Here is a 23,115-nt window from a genome sequence, read left to right on the forward strand (position 1 = left end):
ATGTTCACTGTTACCAAAAATAGAAATAACCATCCCAAACTACTCGCATTCTATGGAAAGGAAGTTTTTAAATGAACGTACAGTGTATTTTAAAAGATACTGTTACTTATTAGTAACAACGTAACTTAAACAACATCTTACCTGATATGTGATCAAATTACCTTATAAGTTGGTTGAAATCTTTAGAGTGCTGTATTTAATAAATATACATTATCCACTGAGGCAGCATGGAAATCAAAGTTCATGGAGAGGAATAAATTTAAAAACAAAATTATTTTTTTTAAATTTATTTTTCTTTCTGAATATTAAGCGTAGATGATTCTAATAAATAATGTGTTTAATTTAACATTTAGTCATTTTATGTTAGGCTGAGGCGCTTTAAGACACTATATAGTTCTTATAGTTACGCGAAAATATATGTGTATATATCTGATTCATTTAGTTTAGTTCCTTAACCTACCGGAGCAAAGCTGTTACACTTAGTGTCCAATAATTAACACAAAATTCTACAGAAGAGATACGTTAAAACCGTAAGTTGCTGCGGACCCTAATAGTATATATATTTATATAAAATAGTGAATGCGTCAATGACTTCCAGGCGTTTGAGAGCCTTAGGTCAACTTATTCCTAGGTGCTATCGAACCACGCTAAATTAAAATTTTGCGCTTTAGTGGCACTTGTCAGCCACGATAGGAAAGCGGACGACGCGGATCTCATTTCCGTAGTCGCAAACTACCGAATCGCAGGCAAGCATCATTATTTTGGGACAGAGCTGAAGGTTTGCAAAGTCCAGTTTGACCTCGCGAGCCGGCTGCCCAGTGCGCACATCCCACACAATAAGAGATCCTGTGTTGGAATTCAATTTATTATTTACTGCACCTCTTATATTGGCAATCAAGAATGAGACCTTACCCATTTTGCTCGTAACCAATAGTGACGGTGTTAGCATCAGTAGACTCGAGTATGCGTTTGAAATGTTGATGGTAGTCAACAGGTTTCCCTGAAATCGTTCCCATACGCAAATCCTCTCGTCCGTGCCTAGCGAGATTACGTAACTGGGGGCACAGGCCAGACAGCTGACAGCTCCGTCGTGAGCTTGTATATTATACATGCAGGCGCCTGTGAAAAGATCCCATACGCAGAGCAGGCCGTCCTGTGACCCAGACCCCCCTGTGCCCGGTTGCCAGCGATCCACAAAGAGACAGGTTACGGGACCGCAGTGACCGTGGAGCGTATACTCAACATCCGACTTGTTGAGGCAATACACCTGTGGAGACCAGTTAGAGTTAGGAAAGTTGATTTAATAAAATGTTGCATGCTCACTTTAAGAGTGTGATCCTGGCTGCCAGTGAAAACCATGTCGTTAACGACCTGCATGCATGTGATTGGTTGCTGGTGGGCTAGTCTTACACCCTCCAATGTGATTTTCATTTCCTCCTTGGTGGTCTTCTGGGATGCTTCTTGCTGACAGCGCTGCTGCTGCATCATTAATCCAAGGCTTCCAGTGGATCCAGTTCGAACATGAGCTAAAAGAGAGAGTCTTTCCTTTTAGGAGCTTTTTAAAAGGTTATTTAACGGAAAGACATACTTCGCCTGTAAGCCGAGGTAAAACCCCAGTCGATTTGTTTCCCCTTGTAGTACGTCTCTAAGCGGTAGAAATCTAGTCGGCCATTAAGACGCGCCACAATCACCCGATCGCCGTTTAAGTGGATGTGGGTTATACCCTGGTTTCTCTTCGCGTCTTCCTGATATGCACACTTAAGCAATCCCGCAGGCGATTCCCACAATTCTACGCGGCCGTTGGCGCAGCCTACTGCGATGAGATTATCGAAGTAGTCCAGGCACCAGACCGGTGACACGGCCAGCTTTCGTACCAGCGTCTGCCCATCCGGTCGCTGCTGAGAGATCTGAATATCGGATCGGGAGATGCTGGTTAGCTGCTCGCCACTCCGTGCATCCCACACTCGGATTTGGCCTTTAAGGCAGCAGCTGATGATGTAGGCGCCGTCAGACACCAGACATTCAATGCGATGTTTGTGTCCGGCGATTTGCGTTGGAACTCCCTCCAGAATTTGCTCAGTCTGCTTGTACGGCGCCTCAGATTCGTGCCAACTGGAGCGCCACTCGGCATAGTTCCTGGTACAGATGCAGCGGTAGAAAACCACCATCGTGTAGCAAAGCACGAAGATGCTGATGCAGCACAAGAGGATGGCGAAAAATATTTCCATGGGGCTCTTCGGAACCAGAGGCAAGCCCTCTGCCATAACCATCGGAGACTCACGGCGCACGTCGTCATCGTTAAAGTCCAGCGGATCGAGTGCAGCGGCTAGGGCCTTCCATTGAAAATTTTGTTGCAGCTGCTCCTGCGGATTCCGCAACAGAGTGGCTAGCTCTGGAGCGATGGCATGACTAAGGCGAATGGTCGGTAGCAGGGTGACGTAGTGCCCACTTAGTGAGATGTTGTACTGTTTCATAATCGTGGACCAGTGGAAGTTCGAAAGGAAATAGTTTATGTCGAAGCTGGGATATCGCAGTCTCAACATATCCTCGGCCGTTTCGTTTATGTCGATCGCTAGAGGAGCTTTTATAGGCGTAGAAAATCCGCTTCCGCTCGGCGCACTCGTGGCACGCTGCCCGTCCGCTTGCCATCCCTCGAAAAAACTGCTGACTGCTCCCCGACCCGCCTGTAGTCGCCGTTGAAGTTCAAGGGTTGCCGTCATTGTGCCGTTGCTCTGCATGCTAAACAACTGCTCCAGATATCCAGAATTATAAACTATAGAGCATATCCACACAATCATCCAGATCATGAAGGCACGCTGAAAAAAGCGCGTGCGCGCCCAGAAGTTTACAATCTTTATGCGTTTGGGTATTCGCTGCTCTGGCGATGAGTGTCCATTAACCAAGCTTGTACGATCGCTAACAGATGCGGCATCAGCAAAGCACAGTTTCGGATGCGACTGAGAACGCTGAAATGTGCCAGGGACAAACGGTGGCAATGCTGGGGCGGCCCCGAAAAATCGAAAATCCTGTCGACCAGCCCCTTGGGTGCAGCTCAGCAACATCTTAGGAAGGTGCTTGGCCTCCGCCGTATACTCGGTCCGCTTAATGTTCATGGCCAGTATTGTTGAGAAGAGCAGCATCTGTAGCATAAAATCGGAAAGCAAGCCGACTATGGCAAAGATACAAAACTCCTGGATGACGGGTACGAAAGTTGCAAGGCCAATAGTCAAAATTGTTATCTCCGTCAAAAGAGTCTTGGATATATGCCAACCCTCCTTGCTAAGAGCCTGCGCCACGCGGATCTTCACGTCGAAAGTCTCGTCCATTGAGACTACGCTCTTCGTAATCACCAAGCTATTTTCCAATCCCACAAGGATTACAAGGTAGGGGAAAATGTCCTTTGACTGCAGCGAAATTGTCAGGCCAAAGAAGAAACACAAGCCAAGGGACATGGCCAAGCTCCCGGCTGTGGTGATTACGCTACATAGGGCCAGCAAAAAGCGGGAACGAAATACATCGATTTTTCGAACAGAGAAGTACACATAAGCAAACACCAACATAAAGGCCACTGTGTAGGGCACCAGCTCCCACATTCTGTACTCTCCCGGGTAAAAGATGTAAGTTATGGTCGTCGGCTCTTCAGCCGGCGCACTAGCCAACGGGAGTGGCGGATAGTGTCGCTGCAGCTTTTCCTTTAGCGTGTCCAGGTACTCCATATCGTTGTGCTTGAGGAATAACGTCAAGGCATACTGTATAATACGCGAACGAGCGCGCAAAGGATAGCGCTTGAATCCAGTGTCCTGCATGGGTAAACCAAACAGCATTTCCGCCGCTGAAACTTTTGATTTCTGTAGGTTCTGGAAATGGACAAAAGTACACATTTAGAATTAGATAAGTATTTAGAATTACTTTAAGTATTTTCCCGATTCAACAAAGAACAATTTCCTTGAACTTTAATATCATACTTTTGAATTCAATTTACCTGCTGAAATCGAAAAAAAAAACTTTCCGTAAAAAGTATTAAAATAAAAATGAATCTCATGCCGTGCTTATCTTACAAACTTTTAATAAAAATTTTTTGTGTATATACTATTGAAAGGGGCACAAAAAGTACACGAACTCATAGTTATGCGTGTATGAGCGAAACCCTTATATTTTAACAGTATGCATATTCATACTACAATCTGAAGCTTTTAAAATTCTTATATCCGTTACTCATAGACTAAAAGGGTATAGTAGATTCGTTGAAGCGGACGTAAGAGGCAGAAGAAAGCGATATCGACAACATAAAGTATATACATTCTTGATCATGTTCGCCAAAAACTATAAAAGCTAGAGTTTTGATTTAGCAAGCAGCTTCCAGAGACATAGACGCATCGCAAGTTTGTTTCCAAATGTTGCCGCGCCCACTCTAACAAACCTCTCAAAACCGCCCAAACTTTGGAAAATTGTTGGATATTTTTAAATTTTAGCATTAAGCTTGTAAATTTCTATTGAAATGAAAAGAAACTCTGCCGCGCTCTAATATCCAAAACCGTCCAAAACTGCCCACGCCCACTATACTGAATTTTTTCAATATACTGTCAATTCTCCAGGTATACCAAAACACTGTTACGACCCTCACTCTTGAAAATTTTTTATTTTTTTCTCAATTCTCTAATATCTACCGATATGCCAGAAAAATGATTAAATTTCGTGTTCTCACTTCCACTAGCTTCATAACGCGTAACTTGTAGTGAGGGAACTTGACTATAGCTTCTCTCTTGTTTAAAACTATATTCGTAATAGATCTTATTTTTATTGGAGTTCATCTGCGGATTTGGAATGTAAATGCCCTCTGCCAGTAGTTTGGATAGAGGGTTATTACGAGACTGTGTGACTTTCAAAAGCTCAAAACGCATCGGTATAGACAATACCTATAATGAAAGATTAGGTCCGGCTAGTGTGGAGTCTAGACTAAAACTCTCTTCTCAACCTAAATCTGCTAAAATCTCATAAATATTTACAAACTGCTTGAGTTGCGTAAAGTCTATGACGTATAGTGCCTAAAGTTTACAGACATGGATAATCGGTTGACTCCACCTGTTCTAGATCTTCCATTTAAACCTGGTGATATTGTCTGAACATTGCTTTATCTACATATGTATTGGCCTATACCTACATGGTACTGAAATATCGTGTTCAGAATGTTTGTGTCCCGAGTGAAGTTCTGAGAGTTCTGCGTCCACAGGTTGGCAGGCGAGAGCAGCAGGCAGCCATACTCCGGAAAGATCTGGTCCAGCTGCCCGTGGGTTCCGCGCTTTACGTTCTCTACATGTAGGCAGTTGTGCTCCAGGGTACGCTTGCTGCCGGAGAATATTAAGTAAATCAGCGTTGTTGAGAGACTGGAAGACCCCTTCGATGTACTCACTTTTCGCTGCTCTGGTGATTGCGCACAATTTCAAGCAATTTAAAAACTTCGTATAGCGGCGCACGAAACGCATCCATAAGCTGCATTCCCTCCGTCCATGGGAGAACACTGGACCGCAGAGTAATCTGCTGGACGTAGAAAAAGGCGGGGCTACTCTGCGCCCATGGCAGAAGGGGAGGCGGGCTGCGGTCCGCGGTACTGCTATTTAGTACCTGAGGTTCGGCGGAAGGGTGCAGTTCCTGCGGTGAAGTCGAGGATGTATTAAGAGTCTGCCCTGACAGCGATCCGGATCCAGCTTCGTAGGGTACAACGATCTTGGTGGGTATTGTCCCGGGCAACGGTATGTTGATTAACGGATAGCTGGAATGGAAGTCTTAATTAATAATCGTATTCACCATATTTGATTAATCGGCTATTTTAGGAGTAGCGCGAGTGTTTTGCAAGCGTATAGTCATCCATCGCGTGGCTAGCGCTTTCTATTTTTGGAAAGACACAAAAAAGGTCTAGTTTAATTGATCCCACGTAAGTATATAGAAAATAATGATTTCATTTGTAGCATTCTTACTCGTTAAACAAAGAGCAACGAATAAAGCAATTATTTCGTTGATTTGAAAATAAACCAACTAGGAGCAGATTTAATTTATTTATAAACTATAGATTACAACCTATAAGGAAACTAGCAAAAGTGTGCGTCAGCATCCATGAAATGATCATAACTTAAATGCATATTCACAGGGTAATCAGTTCCCTTTATAGTATCTGCAAGAAGCGTGCCTAACGAAAATTCAAATCTAATCGATAATCCCCATTTCATTTGTATTTAAAGCAAGGCATGAGCAACCAAAATAAAGTATTTTATTCAACTATTTATTCTTCGAGCTATCAGCAATTCTCTCATCGAGTATTGAAGGTCAGCGGGCCGTTTGCCTGGCCCAAGACAACAGCCTGCCCTCAGCGACCAGCTGGTAAGCGGCGCTGAGCACGACGTTCTACAGTGATAAGCGCGCCGATAGGCGGGAAAACGTCGTGCGTGCAGCTACCAATGTATACATATAACGCTTCGATAAGCGAAACACCGGTTCATCTAATCCTGTTTAAAGCTGCCGGATGGTTTGTGCATTTATCATATAAATTAAAATCAAATGGATTGCTAATAGGTTCTTAACGCGTATAATAAAGCAAACAAAAACCCTTCTTAACGCTCTAAAAACAAGACAGAAGACACCCAAGCGATATCTGGGAGCGGTTACATTTGTTGTAGTTGTAAAATTTTTTTGTGCATATTGAAAGAAACTATTCGAAAATTTATGGGCGTGGAGATCGACCAATACTGGTAGGAAAAACACTACAACCAAATTTAGGAATTTAGCTATTCGACAAGCCGATACGTATAAATCCTTACTCATAAATGAGACATGCCTCTTAGGAAATGAAAACGCATATTGTATTTAAAAAGTAAATTGCCTACGTAATTTCTAGCATTTCAGATTTTGGGACCTTCCAAATAATTCACATTCTGGATAACGAATCACGGAACCGGCTATGAAGTTGTTTTTGCTCAACTCAATGAACGAGCAGATAATGAAATAAATACGCAAGTTTGTTTTAGTAATATGCATTGTCAATGCACATACAAATATACATACAAATATATGTACATATCTGGGGATTGAACTTCCTAAAGCTGGAGCAATACGTAGCTTACACTGTAAACTTTAAAGTGTCGGTTTTCTGCAGAGCATCTACAGAGAAATTTGGTTGAATGCTTTTCCGAAATGTTTGCAAATAGCCTTAATATTATTAACCCAAAAAACGTTTTGACACGCCCACAAGCAGCCTAAAACTTCCACGTTCACAAATTTGTTCTCATTTACTCATATTAAATTTCGAGATCGCATTTCCTCTAGCTGAGTAACGGGTATCTGATAGTCGGCGAACTCGACTATAGGATTCTCTCTTGTTGAAATTTGAAATCCGGAAATGTTTGCCCACGAATTTGCATTTATACAATACAGTATTTATGATATACAATTTGGAAAAAATAATTCAGAAATTTTTTTGTAATCGCATAACATTATTTTGACACTCTTAAGAATAAAGAAAAGGTTTAATTTTGAAAATATAACCCATTAAAGAAAATCTCGGCCGTATCAGCAAATTATCCTAAAATATCCTAAATACCCTAAAACTGCATATTGTCAAAAAATAATGTTTTCCAACCCATTAAAATTAGTTGTTATTTTCGTTTGCCCAACCTTAACAACAATTCGTATCGTTTTTAAGGATGGTCGTTTGCCTATCGTTGGCCAACGTTTTTTATTGATAATATACAGTTTTAAGAAATGGGAAAACGCTTTATTCTCTGATAAGACTAAGATTAAAGTATAACTTTTCAAAAGTATAACTTTTTTTTAAATTCTGAAGAGTGGGCAAACAATGTAATTCCGATTAAAAAATTTTTGATTTTCGAAATTTCATATCTTCAAAACTCGAGGTGAAAGAAAACAAATTGCTGGGCAAACGATTCCAGCTTTCCAATTTTTAAAATTCGATTTTACCAATCCCAGCTTCCTTAAGCTAGTTAAGTTAACTAAAATCTGCAATTGAATTTAGTTTCGCTGTCCAACATCGCTTATAAAAGGGTGTTGAAAAAGTTCAAAAAATTTAAATCAATGTCAAGTCCAATGACCGCTACAAGCAATTTTCCATGTACATATACAGTGTACATATTTATGTATGTACATATATGTACATATATTTTTAAGTTGCTGTGTCTGCAAAGTTTTGGCACTGACCACGAAAGCAGAATCGCCATGAACGCGATGCTGGAGGCACACGTCGGGTAGCTGGACAGGAAGAGGCCGTGCTTGTAGTAGAAGTGCGAGACGGAGGCGGGCAGTCCGGTGGAGGAGGCTGTCGCAGCGCCCGCCACTCCTGTGGACGAAGGGGCGGGGCCGGGGGGCTTGCCGGCCAGGCCGCTGCTGTTGGATGCTGCTGTGCGCGGCGACGTCGACGACGCTGCCGCGGCCGCCCTGGCAGAAACATCTGTTGCGGCGGCCATGTTGTTGTTGGCACAGAACTTACACTTACACCGAGGTGAACACACACAGGCGCACGGCCACGACTTGCACACACACACACTCACACTCTAGAGAGGAGAATCTGACCACGAACTTTGTTCTAACACTTTAGCAGCAAAGTACGAGTTCGGTATTCGCGGTTTTTGTGCGAATTCGGATTTGCACACTCGACTGCGGCAATTACGCAACCCGACGTTTGCAACGCATCATCTGCGTAGGCGACGCAGGGTCCGGTTCGCCCGATATTGCGATATTATTATTGTTTATTAATAGCGGCGCCTCGCTGGCTCCTGCTGGCTGTGGAATGAGCTTGGATCTTGGCTTGGGCTTGCGAATGGGCCGTATATCGATACATGTTCACCGGCGATTTGCATTCTATTTCTATTGATTTTTCTTTTTCTTGCGCTTCATTCGCACCTTTTGGCCCCACGTTATTTGCGCCGTGCAGTTGTTGTTGCTGACGCTGCAATTAATTGACGTTTTTGCGCATCTTCGGCGCTCTTTCACACACACACGCGCACAAGCATACGGGTTATTCTTATAGGAATCTGCGACGTAAACGTCGCTCCCACCGGGTATTTTTTACTTAATTGAAATTAAAGCAGCGCCGCGGCTTATTGTTATCAAATTAGGAAGGTATATTTCTCTTTTCTGGGCGGATGTGCAGTACCTAACCGCCGGGCAGAACCAAATTGAAGGCAGATCAAGTGTTGCAGATAGCTCAGCCGCAGCACAGGTACAAGGTAATGGCGATCAGACGAGTCCGTCAATCAGTTTAATATGCAGCTTTTCGTTAAGCACGTTTTTCTACACCGAACCGCAAAATTGGATGCGCCCCGCGTCACCACTCACGTTAGAACAAAATGCTGGCTCCCCGTGAGTCAGCGAGCGCGAACTAGTTCGCGGCCGAACCAAAACATTGAACAGCTGAGTCAGCGCAGCGGGCAGTTCGCACGGAATGAGCACCTGTTCGACTTCGGCGTGGGACAGGAAACTGCCCCAATTCCCATGAATCCCCACGACCAACCAAAGCCAGGCCTCAGCCGTTTCGACTATTTATTATTTATTTTAAGATTCGGCCACAGCTGCAGATAAACGGGTCACAGTTCACTTGGACAGTGCTGCCAGACCGAACACAGACCTTTTGAGTTGCCCGTCCCTTGGCGCTCGATTTGATTTTTGAATTTATCTGTTGATCGCTATAGGCTTACAATTTAAGACACGTACACTATTATTAATCATTGAAGTGGTGTAACTTTTGATTTTTCTTCAAAGTAAGAATTAACTCGATAATTCTTGGGTGGTGTTTGTTTTGTTTAGAAGTATAACCTCGATGAGCATGAAAATTAGCCTTATTTGTTATTATCTACACGTCTTTGTTAAATACATTCACCTCTCTCAGATCTCACAAAAATCCCTCATATTTTAGTATGATCGGGCAATGCGGCTATCTGCAAAACGTGGACCGCAGCCGTAGTGGCTCGTGAATTGACAGGCATAATAGACGCAGTAAGTACTAGTCGATCTTGGTTGTTGGCATGGTGTACTCCGCTGTAAGGGACGCCATTTCGACCGCGTCATGCGGGTGTCCATCGTCCACCGCTTCCTGGTTGCTATATCGGTGCCGCAAGTTCGCCTCCTCCTGCATGGCATAGTCACCTTGAGTTAATTGGTGATACTGGGCGGCCTCACTTCTCGTCTCCGGCATACTTCCCGCTCCGTTCAGGCCGCTACTGCTCCAATTCCGGCGTCCGAACAGCACCACCGTGCCCTTGCTCAGCAGCGGACAGAGCAGTGTTTGGTGGCAACACGCAAATATCCGGTAATTTGATCCCTGGAACGGATCTGACATCGCCGCACAGAGCATGTGGTCCAGATTGATACCAGTAAACTGCAAAGATTGGAAGGTTTTAGTGACAGGAGACGTTTTGGATATATTGTAAATAATGAATGAGCATAGATGTAAAACATTTTTGCTCGAAAGTAATGAAGAGGTTTTTCTAAATGTGCAAAGTTACTTTGTTCAAGGCCACTTACAATCGAGAGCGGAGAAAGCAGAGCGAAGTGATAAAACAGCATGAAGGCGGTACCTATATGGGACCAGTGGAACTCGCTGAGGTCCTCGACAGTGTACGCTCCTGAAAGAGAAAACAAGAGTACTTTCCCGACCAAATAGATGGCGTCTCCTAGTTACCGCTTCGGATAATGTAAATCGGTATTATATAGAGCAGTGCATGCTGGATCCAATAGGTGGCCTGCTCGAAGGGATATGTGCGGCCCTCCACCTCTGGGAAAAGAAAAGCCAGAAATGGGCCGTTCAGATTGCTCATCTGTATACGAAAGAGCGCTGTCGTCGTCTTCGTCGGCTTGGCGGCCAAAAGATAAATCTGTAAGTATCCCATGTGTTTTAAACTGTTCTACGACAATCCACATGACAAATTGTTAACCTGCAGACAGGACTGGACATGACATGGATTCAAGGCGAAAATCATTGACTGTCCGGAGAGTTTGAATCCCATCTCAACGCCAAAAATCATTGACAAGGCTATAAGCAGAAACAGTCGTGTAGGACTGTGTGGCTTCTGTATCTCGTGCGGCGGCGGAAGTTTAATCGGCGCTAGGCGTTGCCAGGAGCGATGCATTATAAAGATGAAGAGGGCGGACAGTAGTATCGTCTCCAACCAGCGACGTCGATCTGTCATGTAGTTGATGCATTCTGGTCCCGTTGTCCTCGGAATCTCATCGGATATTCCTCCGACTGCCCAGTCCCATCCCATTTTAAGGCTGTGATGTGAAGCGTCTAGGGTAGTGAGATAACCACTTCTGAAAAATCACCATTGTTAGTATTTTGAGCCGTGCTATGTTTGGTAAGTAACGTACGAATCCAATGTGAACCCTGTTCTTAAAAATGTTCCAGATTTACAAATAAATAACTCTTCTTTCGGAAATGAAGTTACACAAGTCGCAGTACAAACATAGTTAAATTAAATCATAAACAAAGTCCCAATTCTTATTGTTGTTGGTAAATCGATAGGAAATGGAAGAAATATAAATAACATTCAGCATTCACAGACCTTCGCGCTTATACGGACGGACACAACGTTAACAAGAAAAATAACCATTAAAAAATAATTCAACATTTCCGAAAAGTTTGGGAGTGACTGTTTATGCAACTTGTGGCGTTTAGGAGGCGTTACAGTCTTCTTATCTGTTGCTATTCTGCTTGCGTAATCTTAACTTTCTACTAGGCAGATTCTAGTTTCTCGACGTTTTTACGGAATGGGCATGGCCAGATTGGCTAGTGATCAAGAATATATATACGTTATAGGGCCGGAATAGCTCTCTACTACGAGTTACTGGATGTGGTTGGTGGGGAAGCTGTCCTCGAAGAAGACTCCACGCCTAGTACCATGCCAGCGATGTTTTCAAAACATTGGTTACTAGGAGATTGCCGCATTGCAGCGTGTGCAATATCACGTGCTAAGTTTACAAACACGGCCTGCAGGCAAAGATCTCAAAGAATATGAATTCATGTCAGCGTTGACATTTGTCGCAGCTGTCCATTGGCCACTTGCCAAGGGCCAAAACCAAAAACCACAAAGCGGAAAGCCGAAGGCCAATGTGCGGGCCCATTGCAATGTTAGCCAGCGGCGTACATATTTAAAGGGCGCTTTTGGGCGTGTTTCCCGCAAGGTGGCTATGAATAATGCCAGATCAGGCCACAAATTAAACCAATACGGTGGTTCAGCTGAAGGCCTATAAGCGGAAACCTAGCATTGGACGTACGTACAGCCGCAGTCATTGTTATTTTCATTGTCAAGAACACGAAAGCTTTTAGGGGAAAAACAGACTAAGGTACCGGGGTTATAAAACCCTTTTATAGTCATTTAACCCATCCACAAGCTACGTATCTATCACAGTTAGAGCTAAACTGAATATGCTGACAAATATAGAACGGTAGGATATTGTTGATTAGATTAAATAACTCACAAAAATCGTTAAGTAATCAGGTTTAACCAACGACGGCGTACATATGCACCTTTATAGCTTTTCTAAATATATGTACATGCTGACATTGGAAAACCATTAGGGAAATATTCAACAATCTTTTCGACAGTGCTACATATGTACATATGCAGTTACTAAACTTCGGCAAAAAATCAAAGAAAAAAGCCCGTTCGCGCCGACACGATTTTCGATTTTTCCATCCGTTACCTATAAGTCTTCCGCCTGAAACTGCCACGTGTTCTGGTCCGAAGCTCCGTGAGATACCCCTAGATTCACCGATGAATTTTTCACGCTATTAAGCAAATCCCGCGGATATCGCACATTCTTTGTTCCTTTTTTATGTTTAATTACATATAGAGTGCATGTCTGCATTAAGCATGCAATTCGCTGGGCGAAAAGAAGAAGGGTGGCGAAAAAAACGCGACGTTCTCACTGAGCGACTGTCTGCAAGCGACTGGGACTTAGCGCGGCTGCCGCACATTGTCCTTGGTCGAGCTTTCACTTTCTTCCTCTCGGCGCACGCGCTCTCGCCCATTTGCTCTTTGCTAAATTGGGCGCCAAAAATGAATGTACCGGCTGCATTGGGTCGACGAGGGAGGCAAAGTTTGATATTCATACGCCGAGCACTTGTATGCATATGAAAATGTGTACATACATCTGCGGATGTGGATTTCCACTGCAACCGCCCGTCGTCAATCGCAAATTGGATTAGCAGTGGGCGACGGTTGGGGGGCGACTGACCCAGAAAAGATGATAATGCGGTGCCGGCAAGAAAATATACTTATTAAACTTACAATAATACATACACATATATCTTTGACAGAAACACCCTGACTATCTTTTTATCTCTGATTATCTTTTGTTTTTTTTTCAAAAATTAGCTCACTTTTTCAGTATATACGAATGATATTACTGTGCTCTAAAAGAGGGCAAACCCAACTGTAATTAACAGTAATTGGCGCAGCCATTCAGCAGCATTGCAAAACTGCAGGAAGAGCAAACCAAAAAAGTCGATTTGAACAATTTTAAACGGCTGCATCAGTAATATAAAATGCTTCATAAGAATGCACCTGAGTTTTCAATGATAGAATAGAATGTAAATAGAATGTAAATGATAGAATAATGCGTTTTCGACGATAAAGTGTTCTCGTTCAGGATCTCTGGCCAAGTCGACCTAGCCGTACGGAAATATCCGTATGAACGTGGAGATCTCAGGAACTAAACAAGCTAGAACGTTAAGAATAAGCATGCTGAGACGCAGTTACTGATATAGCCACGCCCACAATCCGCCAAAAACTGTCTCGCCCACACTTTTAAAATTCAAATTCTATCGATATGCCAAAATATGTTTAAATTTCTCGTTAGCAATACTAGCTGAGTACCTCGTATCTGATAGTCACTCGACTATAGCGATCCCTCCTGTTTTTATTTAGTTGCGCACCGGCCGGTTTTGCATTATCCGCCACTTTTTTTTGTGGAGACAAATTATACCGAATAGATTTTTAGATTCTAATTGGGAATAAGTTAGAATTAATCTAATAGCAATCTAATAGTAAAATTTACTGGAAAAAATGAATGTACATAAGTATGATTGCGAAAAATTAACAACGCTGATCAAATATAATTCTGCTGTAAAATGGACAAGTGCATAATAAACATTTGCAGGACACTATATGAAGTCCAAAAACACACCACATATATATGTAGGGATTCATGGCTCCATCACTCAGATGTCATTTGAACACTCACTGAACTTAAATTAACTTTCTCCTTTATGTATCCCAATATGAAAGATTCGAAATTTACATTACATTTAAGATGGCGTTGATGTACTTTAGGCATGTTGCGTACCGTCTGAATTATAGAATTTCTCGAAAACGGCTAAAGCTATTTTGATAAAATATTTACCACAATAAACAGCTTCGAACGGGCGTTAGTGGTAAACACATTTACAAGCCGTTAGCCTAGTACAATATATAAAATTGAAAATGTTTGGTTTGTTTGTATAGGCCGCACTATCGAAATGACTATGGTAAATGTCTGCACTTCTATATGTAGAAAATGCAATCTCCTCGAAAATCCCAATCAAATAATAATCTCAAAAAAGGTCATTTAAAGTTCAACACTTTTTATGTAATTTTAAAACACGATCTTCATATTGGGAATTGATTTTGGTTTCCCTTTTTTATATATGTATATTTTCATGCATATTTTAAGCTTCAGTCGTATATAAATAGACCTTTCAAGATAATGAATAACTATATTAATAATAAAGCCCCAAGAAGCAACAAATTCACAATTTCTCAATCAATCACTGCGAACTCACATGCAAAGTTGTTCTATAATGCCATCAAATTTTTTATTTTTAAAGTCTTGCTGAGATTGTTTTTAGCACATTTCATTTAGCTAGATTTAAATCTTTTGCATTTTTCAAAAAAGTCAAATAGAAAATTACAGGAAAATAAAAGTTTTGGGTCATGAAATCGGATTTATCAGCAACTTTGACATATTTATTTGTTATTAATGCCTTATATTACACACCTTTAACGAGAACGTAGGTAGGCTTGATATAATCGCGTGTCTTGAAAAGTACATAAACCTGGTAATAATTTAAGGTATAATTTTTTAAAAATGCCAAGCAAGATACAAATTTTTACGCTACGTTGTACGTTACGAAACCTTACGTTTTGCTCATTTAACGCCCTTTGAAGTGTGACCAGTCCGCGAAATGAATAGGTATTTCATTGATATCCGCTTACAACCACATTTGGCTAAACACTAAATATAAATAAAAGTTTTTGACTTTGAATTTAGGCTTCAGGACCTACGCAAAGCTTTATTTCCTCTACATCAAAGCTGTAATGTTGATGTAAACCCCGGAGAAATCGTTTGCAACTATATCCGAACACATTCTGGGAGCAGCTGCGAATAGGCAGACACAAAGGCGTGAACGAGTGTGTAACAGCCGTGTATATTTGTGTGGGCGCCGAGGAAACCACAAACAACAGCCACAGCGATGGTGGGAATTATCGATGAGGTGCAGCTGTTTTATCCCCTAGGAACCCGCATCAAAATTGGAGACAACTACGGCACAGTGCGATATGTGGGAGAGGTGAGCCGTTGGCTGGTTTGGTTTCAGCAGGCATAAGACTTAATCCCAACCTGCTATCCGTATTTCAGGTGAGCGGCCATATGGGTACCTGGCTAGGAATCGAATGGGATGACGGACTACGTGGTAAACACAACGGCATAGTGGACGGCAAGCGCTACTTTCAGACGCAGACACCCACGGGAGGCAGCTTCATCCGACCGGGAAAGGTAGGGCCGTGTGCCACCCTGGAGGACGCTGCCCGGGAGCGGTACCTAAACTACAATTCGAGCAACGTCGACGAGTCTCTTATCCGGGAAGCTCAGGCCAGCCTGCAGGCGTCGCTTTTTGAAGTCGTGGGCATGGACAAGATCGCTCGCAAGCAAAGCAAGTTCGAGCAGCTGGAGGAGGTGAGTGTAGACCAGACACCGGTAAACGCTGCCGGGTACCTGAAGGAGTTGACACACCTCACCACGTTGAACGTCAGCCATACCTTAATATGGAATTGGGAGATCGTGGCCAGCATAGCGCAACAGCTACCCTCCTTAACCAACCTGAACCTGAGGTAAGTGAAAAGCCATGCCCTGATGTGTGCCACATTAATGTGCCAAACCTTTCAGCTCCAACCGATTGGTCCTGCCCACGTCATCTCAAATCACGGAGCTTGAGCCCTCGTTTCGGCACCTTAAGCGCATCAACCTTCGCAGCTGTGGCTTTTCGGACTGGAAGGATGTAATGCAAACAGCGCTTCTCTGGCCAAATATTTTGTCACTGGGCTTACAGGAGAATTCACTCGGCCAGCTAGCAGAAGTCGATCGAACAAAAATATTTAAGCAGCTACATGAACTCGACTTACACCGCACGAACATTATGGATTTTGACCAGGTGGCAAAGTTGGGCAACCTCACGACTTTGCGCCTATTGAATATCATGGAGAATGGTATCGAGGAGATAAAACTTCCCGACTGTGATTCACAAGAAAAGCTTAATATGTTTGTTTCGCTGGAGCAGCTGAACCTGCTTCACAATCCCATTTGGAATGAGGTAGGGCAGCGTTATTTTTATTATCATAATTTTTCTATCATATTGTTATCCTCGCAGGCTGATGCGTTTAACGAGCTGGACAAGCTACCACAGCTGAAACGCCTGAGTAAGACTCCGCACTTAAAGTCAAACTTTGATGAAATGTTCTCCAAGGCTGTAGCTAGCATAGCCAGCCTGCAGTTCATTAATAAAGCCGAGGTGACAGCGGAACAGAGACGTGGAGCCGAGTACGATATTTGGAAAAAGTATGCTCTAGATTGGATGCAGGCGACGCAAGGTGGGACGGACTCCTTACGGGAGTTTTGCCGAAGACATCGCACCTACCCACTGCTGGTTAAAAGTAAGCTACTTTCTCCCTTGGGTATTTAAATATTATTAAAATATATGTATGTGTTTACAGAGTATGGTTCCCCGGCAGACTTTGTACCGCGTAGTCAAGCGAAGCAATCGAATTTGATTAATGTTTCCATCAGGCATCAGCTGACGGGTGAGACCTGGGAGAAAAAAGTCCCGCGAATGATTACAGTGCAGACGCTGCAGGGATTGGTTATGAAGCGATTCCGGTTAAGCGGTGACGTCCCACAGCTTTGCTACGTTGATGCGTTGCATCCGGATCTTGTGGTACCATTGGATAACAATGCTAAGACACTGGATTTTTATTCTGTACAGGAGCATGATACAGTCTTGGTTCAATAGCTGCCAGTATAATAGCATGGACTTTGCCCCATTCTCCATATTCAGATGTATTACAGTTTTGGACAAATGAAAATCAAAAATTCCTGTTCGATTTTACTTCTGTCTCCCTCTGTTTTAAATTGCAAATGTTATGTTAAGGTACTAATAAGTTCAAAATTTCACTAAGCAATTCCACTCAGATATTTATACTGTTTTGCTTTTCAAAAAAGAAAACACGCTATTTAACCAGAGAATTAAAAAGCTTTTTGCTGATATTGTGGGACATAACGATGTTATTAGCTGTATTAAAGTTGAAGTAAATGTGTATTTCAAATATTTATAAGATACCTTAGGCGTTTGGATTGGAAATCAACAAAAATGCCCACTGACGGACATGGTAAGATTAACAAGCTACGGATCCTTGTCAAGGGGCAGGTGACATCTCTCCTACTTGTTGAGCAACAGGTAGCTAGTATTCTCTGGTTTTATAACTTTCCTCTACATTCTATAAACTAAAATAATATGTGAAGAATACAAATTCAACAGCGATTATCAGTTTCCAAAAATATGTACCCTAATGTAATAAATCGCTAAAATTTGCATAATTCGGCTCCAGCAACTGTCGCCTGGTATTATTACCAGGAGTACCAGGAGTTAATGGAGTCGGACTTAATTGTTGACAAAGTTAAAGTTGCTCATAAAGCAGAAGGATCCGCCCCCACGAAAAAGTCAGGCATGTTTACGACTTGCAGACAATAATACATTATTAATGAGTGTGTCGGCGCGTGGACTGCGTGAAATATCTGCCCGGATGGGGAAAGGTGCTCCGTACGTCGCTTCCTTGCTTTACATGACGCACTTGGCAAGTGCACTTAAACGAATACAACAAGAGAGAAAGCTATAGTCGACTACCAGATACCCGTTACTCAGCTAGTGCGAGAAAGTTCGATTTTCTTTTTGGCACAGCGATGGAAATTGGCAAGAAAAATAATAAACTTAACAAAAATGAAAAAGTGTGGACGTGGGAGTTTTGGTCGGTATCTTTCAGAGATAAAGATTGATAAGTACAAATTACAAAATAATCTCTCATAACCCTAAAGGTTTTAATTGGTGACGAAATTAAAAAATAAGGAGTGTTTTTAAACCAAGATTTTAAAATATATCTTATGAACGCAGGAAAAGACAATTTTCTGTGCGATAAATCTCCCTCAATCCGGGGTTTCAAATATATTTTGTTGGCTGTGTTGGCTAGAACGTTTAAAACTATTTGAGCGCAGCTCTAATTTCGCCATTGAGTCAAACTGCGCTCTCACTTTGCTCATCGTAGCGCAGCTGCTTATCATGACAATAGCATCGTAGAGAAGAAGATACACACAAAAATAACCATTTCCCTAACTATCGGGAAACTGACGGATTTTTGATATGATATTTTCATCACACTCGAAATATGGCGAAACCGTTTAGGAAGGACCCTTAGGCAAGGAAGAAACTACGTTAATTTTACACGTTACTTTTGAATGTAAATGGGTATATTATGCTGTCACTCCCACATTCTTCGTCCACAAAAATGTTTTTTTTAATGTAATACACTTTTTGGCAAATTCTATCGGTAATTTTTTTTTTTTGCATGCCCACTCTAACTGTTAATCGAAATAATAAAGTTGGCAAAAAAAATAATATAATAAAAATAAATTTAAATAAAGCTCAACAGTTTTAGTCCGTTTAAAACGGTTTATTTTATTTTTCTTATCATTTTCCTTCGATATGACAAAAAAATGTCGGAATTTCTCGGTCGCACTCCCACTATAGGTACTACATAGTCGACAAACTTGATTATAGCAAACAAATTGTAAATTTAGAGTTTTCAAGCTTAACACGGTCGAGTGCTTAAATATCAGATATCCGTTACTCAGCAATTCCAGTAAGAGAAGGATAGTTTAAATAATGTTCTATAGAAATTGGCAGAGCAAATAATAAAATAAAAGAAACAATCAAATAAATGATAATAGGAAAAATAATATATTTTTATAAAAATTGGAAATTCAAATAATAAAGTAATAAAAACAGTTTAAAACATTTTCCGAATGTTGCATCACTAGAATCTGCATTCTTAATATCAACTTTAATTAAAACTAATATAAATGGGATTAATACTATAACATAAAAAATGATGATATGTTAATGTCTGACAAAAGCACCAAATGTATGTTACAACAAAAAGCGGCAGAGAATTAAACAGCTCCATATGGATTAAAACTCAAATTAGTTGCCAAATTAGATTTATTTAATATCCGCCAAGTTCTTATTTGTGGCCACAGTCGTGAATTCGGATTGACAAATCCAATTTCGATGTCTAATTTTCCTCGTACACAACCGTCATCAATGGTAATTTAATTCCGATGAGTTTAAAATGTGTCAATTACATATGGGAATATTGTGCTCAATATTGTGCTCAATTGTGCATTGAAGGCCCATAAGGTTCCACTGCCCATGGGCTTGTTAGCTGTGCAAATGTTTTTTTCTGCGATTCAGGTCAAAACACTTGACCAGGTCGCATCTGGTCAAATAGATCTCGAGCAAAGCGAGCACATATAAATTAGCGATCAATGCGACCACTTGCGAACTTTAACTTGCAATTATGGATATCTCAGTGCTGTGGCTCTACCTGGTCCTTGTGTCCGGCCTGATCATCTTCTTGGTGCCCACTGTAGAGTCCACCTTGCTTCTGTGGGCCTGCTTATACCGGCTGGAGATCTGTCCCTTTAAGACCACCACTAAATCATCATAATGAAAATACTATATTTAACTTCCGACTATTCCAACGGTCAATAAAAGGAATAATATTTTAAACATTCTAAATCATTTTCGTCGGAGTCCTGTTTTCACAAGCAGAGCAATTCCTGACTCCAAAAAGATACATCATCATCAGAAAACCAAATCCTGTCATCTGTCTATCCCATTCCCTTTGCGCTATGCTTGGCCGGTTGAGTAAGTAAGAGCCAAAGTTATCAGGCAAGTGTGAAGTTTGTCATTAGTTGCTGGCACTAATTAGGTGTAAAGCTCGTTCGGCGGCTTCTAGTTTTGCGGCTGTCAGTACGTGTCCTGGTTTGGTAATTCCCAAGTGAAACTTCCGCTTAGATCACGTCGTTTCGGCTCATTTAAGCGGGCTTCCGTGAAAGTATTCCTGTCTCGCAGTGTGCGGTCGGATTCAATGTATTGACTTCGTTATATCTCAATTAGTCAAAGAGAACTCAGGCAAACTTCACGCTCCTGTTATTACCTGTTCAGAGAAATTAAGTTGTAGACTTGCGAAAAAAACGAAATAAATATATAATATACCCGTTTAAAGAGCGAAATAAGATACACATTTTGCAGCTCTTACAAACACGTGTGTACTTAGTTGCCACTGACAATAACAATAACTTAAAGATTGCAGCAAGTTTTTTATTACATTGTAGATCATGACTTCATAATAATATAAAATTACCGCTCTGGTATTAATTATTTATCAATTTTAGCCAAAAATATACATTCAGTCTAGAATGTAAAAGTGGTTGAGATGATTTTTAAATGCGGATGTCATTATAAGAGTCATAAGGTATCATAAAAGTCGTCAAATCAGAGTGTAAAACGGTTTAAATTTACATATTATTATTTTCCAGAACTGACATAAAAGTGTTGAGTAATTCAGGCCTAGTATTTAACGGACGAAATCTGTTCTGCCGCTGTGAAAGTAGCCGCTGAAAATGAAAGCCGTTCTGTGTAAATACCCCTATTTTTACGACTTAATCCAAAATATGTTGGCGATTTGCATTCGCAACACTTATTGTTTGACATTCGATTCCTAACAATTCAGTCACCACTCATTGTGGCAGTGCAGAATTAAATTTATAAAACGTTAAGCATCCCAGGCCATTTTCTTATTACCAAAAATTGAGCCAAAAAGGTACTGACTTTTCATAGCAGAGTAATTCAATTTTGATTGTCTTTGAGTTAGCATTTAATTAGAACCGAGCCAGGCATTACAAAATGCATTCAACCATGCTGGGGAAACAATGCTTAGGCGAATTCGCAGGTGGGCGAAGTAATATTCGGTCATACGAACTCAACTCAACGAACGCACAAAGGATAACAATTTTGGGCTAAACAGAAATGGAATTCGAACCACAGGCCAGGCCGCAAAGCGAATTTCCTGGAAAGAGAAAGCAAAACAGGGTTCAAAATTGGCATCTGGCGTCTAAGCGGCTAAATAGCAAATGGCCAATAAAAGCGACGCTAAGTTAAAGCTGTGGGCCATTAAAAATTGTTAAAGCATGGCAACCAAAATATCCGAGACAGTATTATTCCCTTCGGGTTGGACAGACGGGCACATGACCAAGTCGACTGGCTAATGATTCTGATCAAGAATATATATACTTTATAGAGTGTACAGATTCGTATTAAGCGAATCATACGAGTAACGGGAATAGTTATGATATCATATCTCTTGAAGGCCTTCGGTTAAAAGTGCGGATTTTCTTTGCTTAACAAGTTTGCCGCACTTAAATTAACTTTCACTTGCCGTTTGATGTCCCATCACAAACGACGTTCCCTTTCGGTGTTCCCAGTTCACGGGGGATAAACGCATTCCGTTTTTCAATTTCGGGGTGACAATAGAAGCAAATCGATGTAAAGTCAACTTTAAGTGTTTGAAAAGGTGTAAAAATCGAAGTGTGTACTAGCGGCTCGCTTAGAGGCGCCACAATGTTGCAAGCTGTCGTCGCCAAGTCGTGTCAAAGTTTCCGCCGCCCTTTCCGAACGACTTTTTGCCTGTGTCGCCGCCAGCCAGTGGCAGCCTGGGGGCGGGATGGTAAACTTCGGGACGAACTTACACGTGTTCAAGCACAGGAGGACGGGCAGCGGATGCCGGGGGAGGGTGCTCCACTCGCCCTCGGAGTCGTATTAGACTGCCCCGGTCGGTAATTCAAATTTACCGAGTGCAAACAGCAGGGAGATTGCAATTAATTAAATATCACTCATACGTCAGGTAGTCCAGCATGTTCGACTGGGGTGTGGGCAGCCCGTAAGATGGCCGAAATATCGCGTGGAACACGTAGGCTCACTGTTCGAATGCGTAATGGGATTAAAGGTGCCACGTGGGCGATTTCCAATGGAGGAAAGACATTTTAAACAGTAATCCACAATTGATTGAGTTTCGAGAGACGAGATTGACCTTGACTAAGTCAGTTAAAGCTCAATAAAATGAGTACGACAAACATGTCTTTTTTGTCAACGAAGTTGAAAACTCTTTCTCTTATCTTGGGCTTGAGTAAATATATTTTTTAATGCATAATCGTATTTATTGGGCGTGGGAAGGGGAAAGAAAGAAATTCACTCTATCCTCTAGATGAGGTGGTGTTGAACGGACAGATGGGCGACTTCAACAGGCACGCAAGCAGGATGAAGCAACCGTCTGCGGTGGGGGACAGGAAGGCCATGAGAATGGCCAAGACCACCAGGTAAAAACACACCGTTGTGGCAATCATCTTCGCTGATCTTGGCTACGAACTCAAGGGTCGGGAGATGGCCTTCCTCCTTTTATACCGGTCCCAATGAAGTTCGATGAAGTCGTAATGTAGCTGTCAAATAGTAAACACATATAAGCTGTTGATCTTTACCTGATCAATGTTTTCCATACCAAATTGTACATATTTGTAACGCTGTTCTTAATTAAACTTCTTACATAAGTATTGAGATGTCGATTTTCATTGGCTTCTATTGAGTGCATTATAAAGTCTTGTTGCTCTTAAATTGTATGCAGAGTTGTAGCT

General features: G+C 41.8%; 5 protein-coding genes across 6 annotated transcripts; 2 read left to right on the forward strand and 3 right to left on the reverse strand.

The window, feature by feature from the left end:
- Positions 1-271: 271 nt before the first annotated feature.
- LOC6619148 (sterol regulatory element-binding protein cleavage-activating protein) lies at positions 272-8,471 on the reverse strand. Its single transcript, XM_032717053.1, has 7 exons — positions 8,206-8,471; positions 5,411-5,770; positions 5,162-5,345; positions 1,589-3,857; positions 1,324-1,526; positions 913-1,267; positions 272-846 (listed from the first exon to the last, which is right to left on the reverse strand). Exons 1-7 carry the CDS (start codon positions 8,469-8,471, stop codon positions 668-670), a joined length of 3,816 nt encoding a protein of 1,271 aa, XP_032572944.1. The 3' UTR covers positions 272-667.
- A 1,061-nt stretch (positions 8,472-9,532) lies between these two features.
- Positions 9,533-12,960, reverse strand: LOC6619149 (transmembrane protein 164). 2 transcript variants are annotated; one of them, XM_002043353.2, is made up of 5 exons: positions 12,706-12,960; positions 10,938-11,313; positions 10,685-10,877; positions 10,528-10,628; positions 9,533-10,381 (listed from the first exon to the last, which is right to left on the reverse strand). In XM_002043353.2, the coding sequence occupies exons 2-5, from the start codon at positions 11,265-11,267 to the stop codon at positions 10,007-10,009; spliced, it is 999 nt and encodes a 332-aa protein (XP_002043389.1). In that variant the 5' UTR covers positions 11,268-11,313; positions 12,706-12,960; the 3' UTR covers positions 9,533-10,006. The 2 variants fall into 2 exon arrangements, with proteins under 2 accessions (XP_002043389.1, XP_032572945.1); XM_032717054.1 differs by lacking the exon at positions 12,706-12,960 and adding an exon at positions 11,371-11,425.
- A 2,283-nt stretch (positions 12,961-15,243) lies between these two features.
- LOC6619150 (tubulin-specific chaperone E) lies at positions 15,244-17,652 on the forward strand. The gene is made up of 5 exons (XM_002043354.2): positions 15,244-15,610; positions 15,679-16,151; positions 16,207-16,630; positions 16,688-16,970; positions 17,031-17,652. Exons 1-5 carry the CDS (start codon positions 15,515-15,517, stop codon positions 17,324-17,326), a joined length of 1,572 nt encoding a protein of 523 aa, XP_002043390.1. The 5' UTR covers positions 15,244-15,514; the 3' UTR covers positions 17,327-17,652.
- A 2,290-nt stretch (positions 17,653-19,942) lies between these two features.
- LOC116800609 lies at positions 19,943-20,149 on the forward strand. The gene has a single exon (XM_032716490.1). The coding sequence runs from the start codon at positions 19,944-19,946 to the stop codon at positions 20,091-20,093; it is 150 nt and encodes a 49-aa protein (XP_032572381.1). The 5' UTR covers position 19,943; the 3' UTR covers positions 20,094-20,149.
- Positions 20,150-22,601: 2,452 nt separating this feature from the next.
- On the reverse strand, positions 22,602-22,858 carry LOC116800482. The gene has a single exon (XM_032715723.1). The coding sequence runs from the start codon at positions 22,828-22,830 to the stop codon at positions 22,681-22,683; it is 150 nt and encodes a 49-aa protein (XP_032571614.1). The 5' UTR covers positions 22,831-22,858; the 3' UTR covers positions 22,602-22,680.
- Between the last annotated feature and the right edge of the window lie 257 nt (positions 22,859-23,115).

The sequence above is a fragment of the Drosophila sechellia genome, chromosome 2R (genome assembly GCF_004382195.2).
Source record: "Drosophila sechellia strain sech25 chromosome 2R, ASM438219v1, whole genome shotgun sequence".
Taxonomy (NCBI): Eukaryota; Metazoa; Arthropoda; class Insecta; order Diptera; family Drosophilidae; genus Drosophila; species Drosophila sechellia.

What these genes read in the sequence shown, in the direction of transcription:
- LOC6619150 (XM_002043354.2), top strand. Translation starts at nt 15,515, where the DNA reads ATGGTGGGAATTATCGATGAGGTGCAGCTGTTTTATCCCCTAGGAACC. An exon ending in CAGTGCGATATGTGGGAGAG is followed by an intron (nt 15,611 to 15,678) that starts GTGAGCCGTTGG and finishes TCCGTATTTCAG; the next exon opens with GTGAGCGGCCATATGGGTAC. An exon ending in CTACCCACTGCTGGTTAAAA is followed by an intron (nt 16,971 to 17,030) that starts GTAAGCTACTTT and finishes ATGTGTTTACAG; the next exon opens with AGTATGGTTCCCCGGCAGAC.
- LOC6619149 (XM_002043353.2), bottom strand. Translation starts at nt 11,267, where the DNA reads ATGGGATGGGACTGGGCAGTCGGAGGAATATCCGATGAGATTCCGAGG. An exon ending in ATGTCCAGTCCTGTCTGCAG is followed by an intron (nt 10,878 to 10,937) that starts GTTAACAATTTG and finishes GGATACTTACAG; the next exon opens with ATTTATCTTTTGGCCGCCAA. An exon ending in GATTTACATTATCCGAAGCG is followed by an intron (nt 10,629 to 10,684) that starts GTAACTAGGAGA and finishes TTTCTCTTTCAG; the next exon opens with GAGCGTACACTGTCGAGGAC.
- LOC116800482 (XM_032715723.1), bottom strand. Translation starts at nt 22,830, where the DNA reads ATGATTGCCACAACGGTGTGTTTTTACCTGGTGGTCTTGGCCATTCTC.
- LOC6619148 (XM_032717053.1), bottom strand. Translation starts at nt 8,471, where the DNA reads ATGGCCGCCGCAACAGATGTTTCTGCCAGGGCGGCCGCGGCAGCGTCG. An exon ending in AATCACCAGAGCAGCGAAAA is followed by an intron (nt 5,346 to 5,410) that starts GTGAGTACATCG and finishes ATTCTCCGGCAG; the next exon opens with CAAGCGTACCCTGGAGCACA. An exon ending in TACCTCGGCTTACAGGCGAA is followed by an intron (nt 1,527 to 1,588) that starts GTATGTCTTTCC and finishes TCTCTCTTTTAG; the next exon opens with CTCATGTTCGAACTGGATCC.
- LOC116800609 (XM_032716490.1), top strand. Translation starts at nt 19,944, where the DNA reads ATGGATATCTCAGTGCTGTGGCTCTACCTGGTCCTTGTGTCCGGCCTG.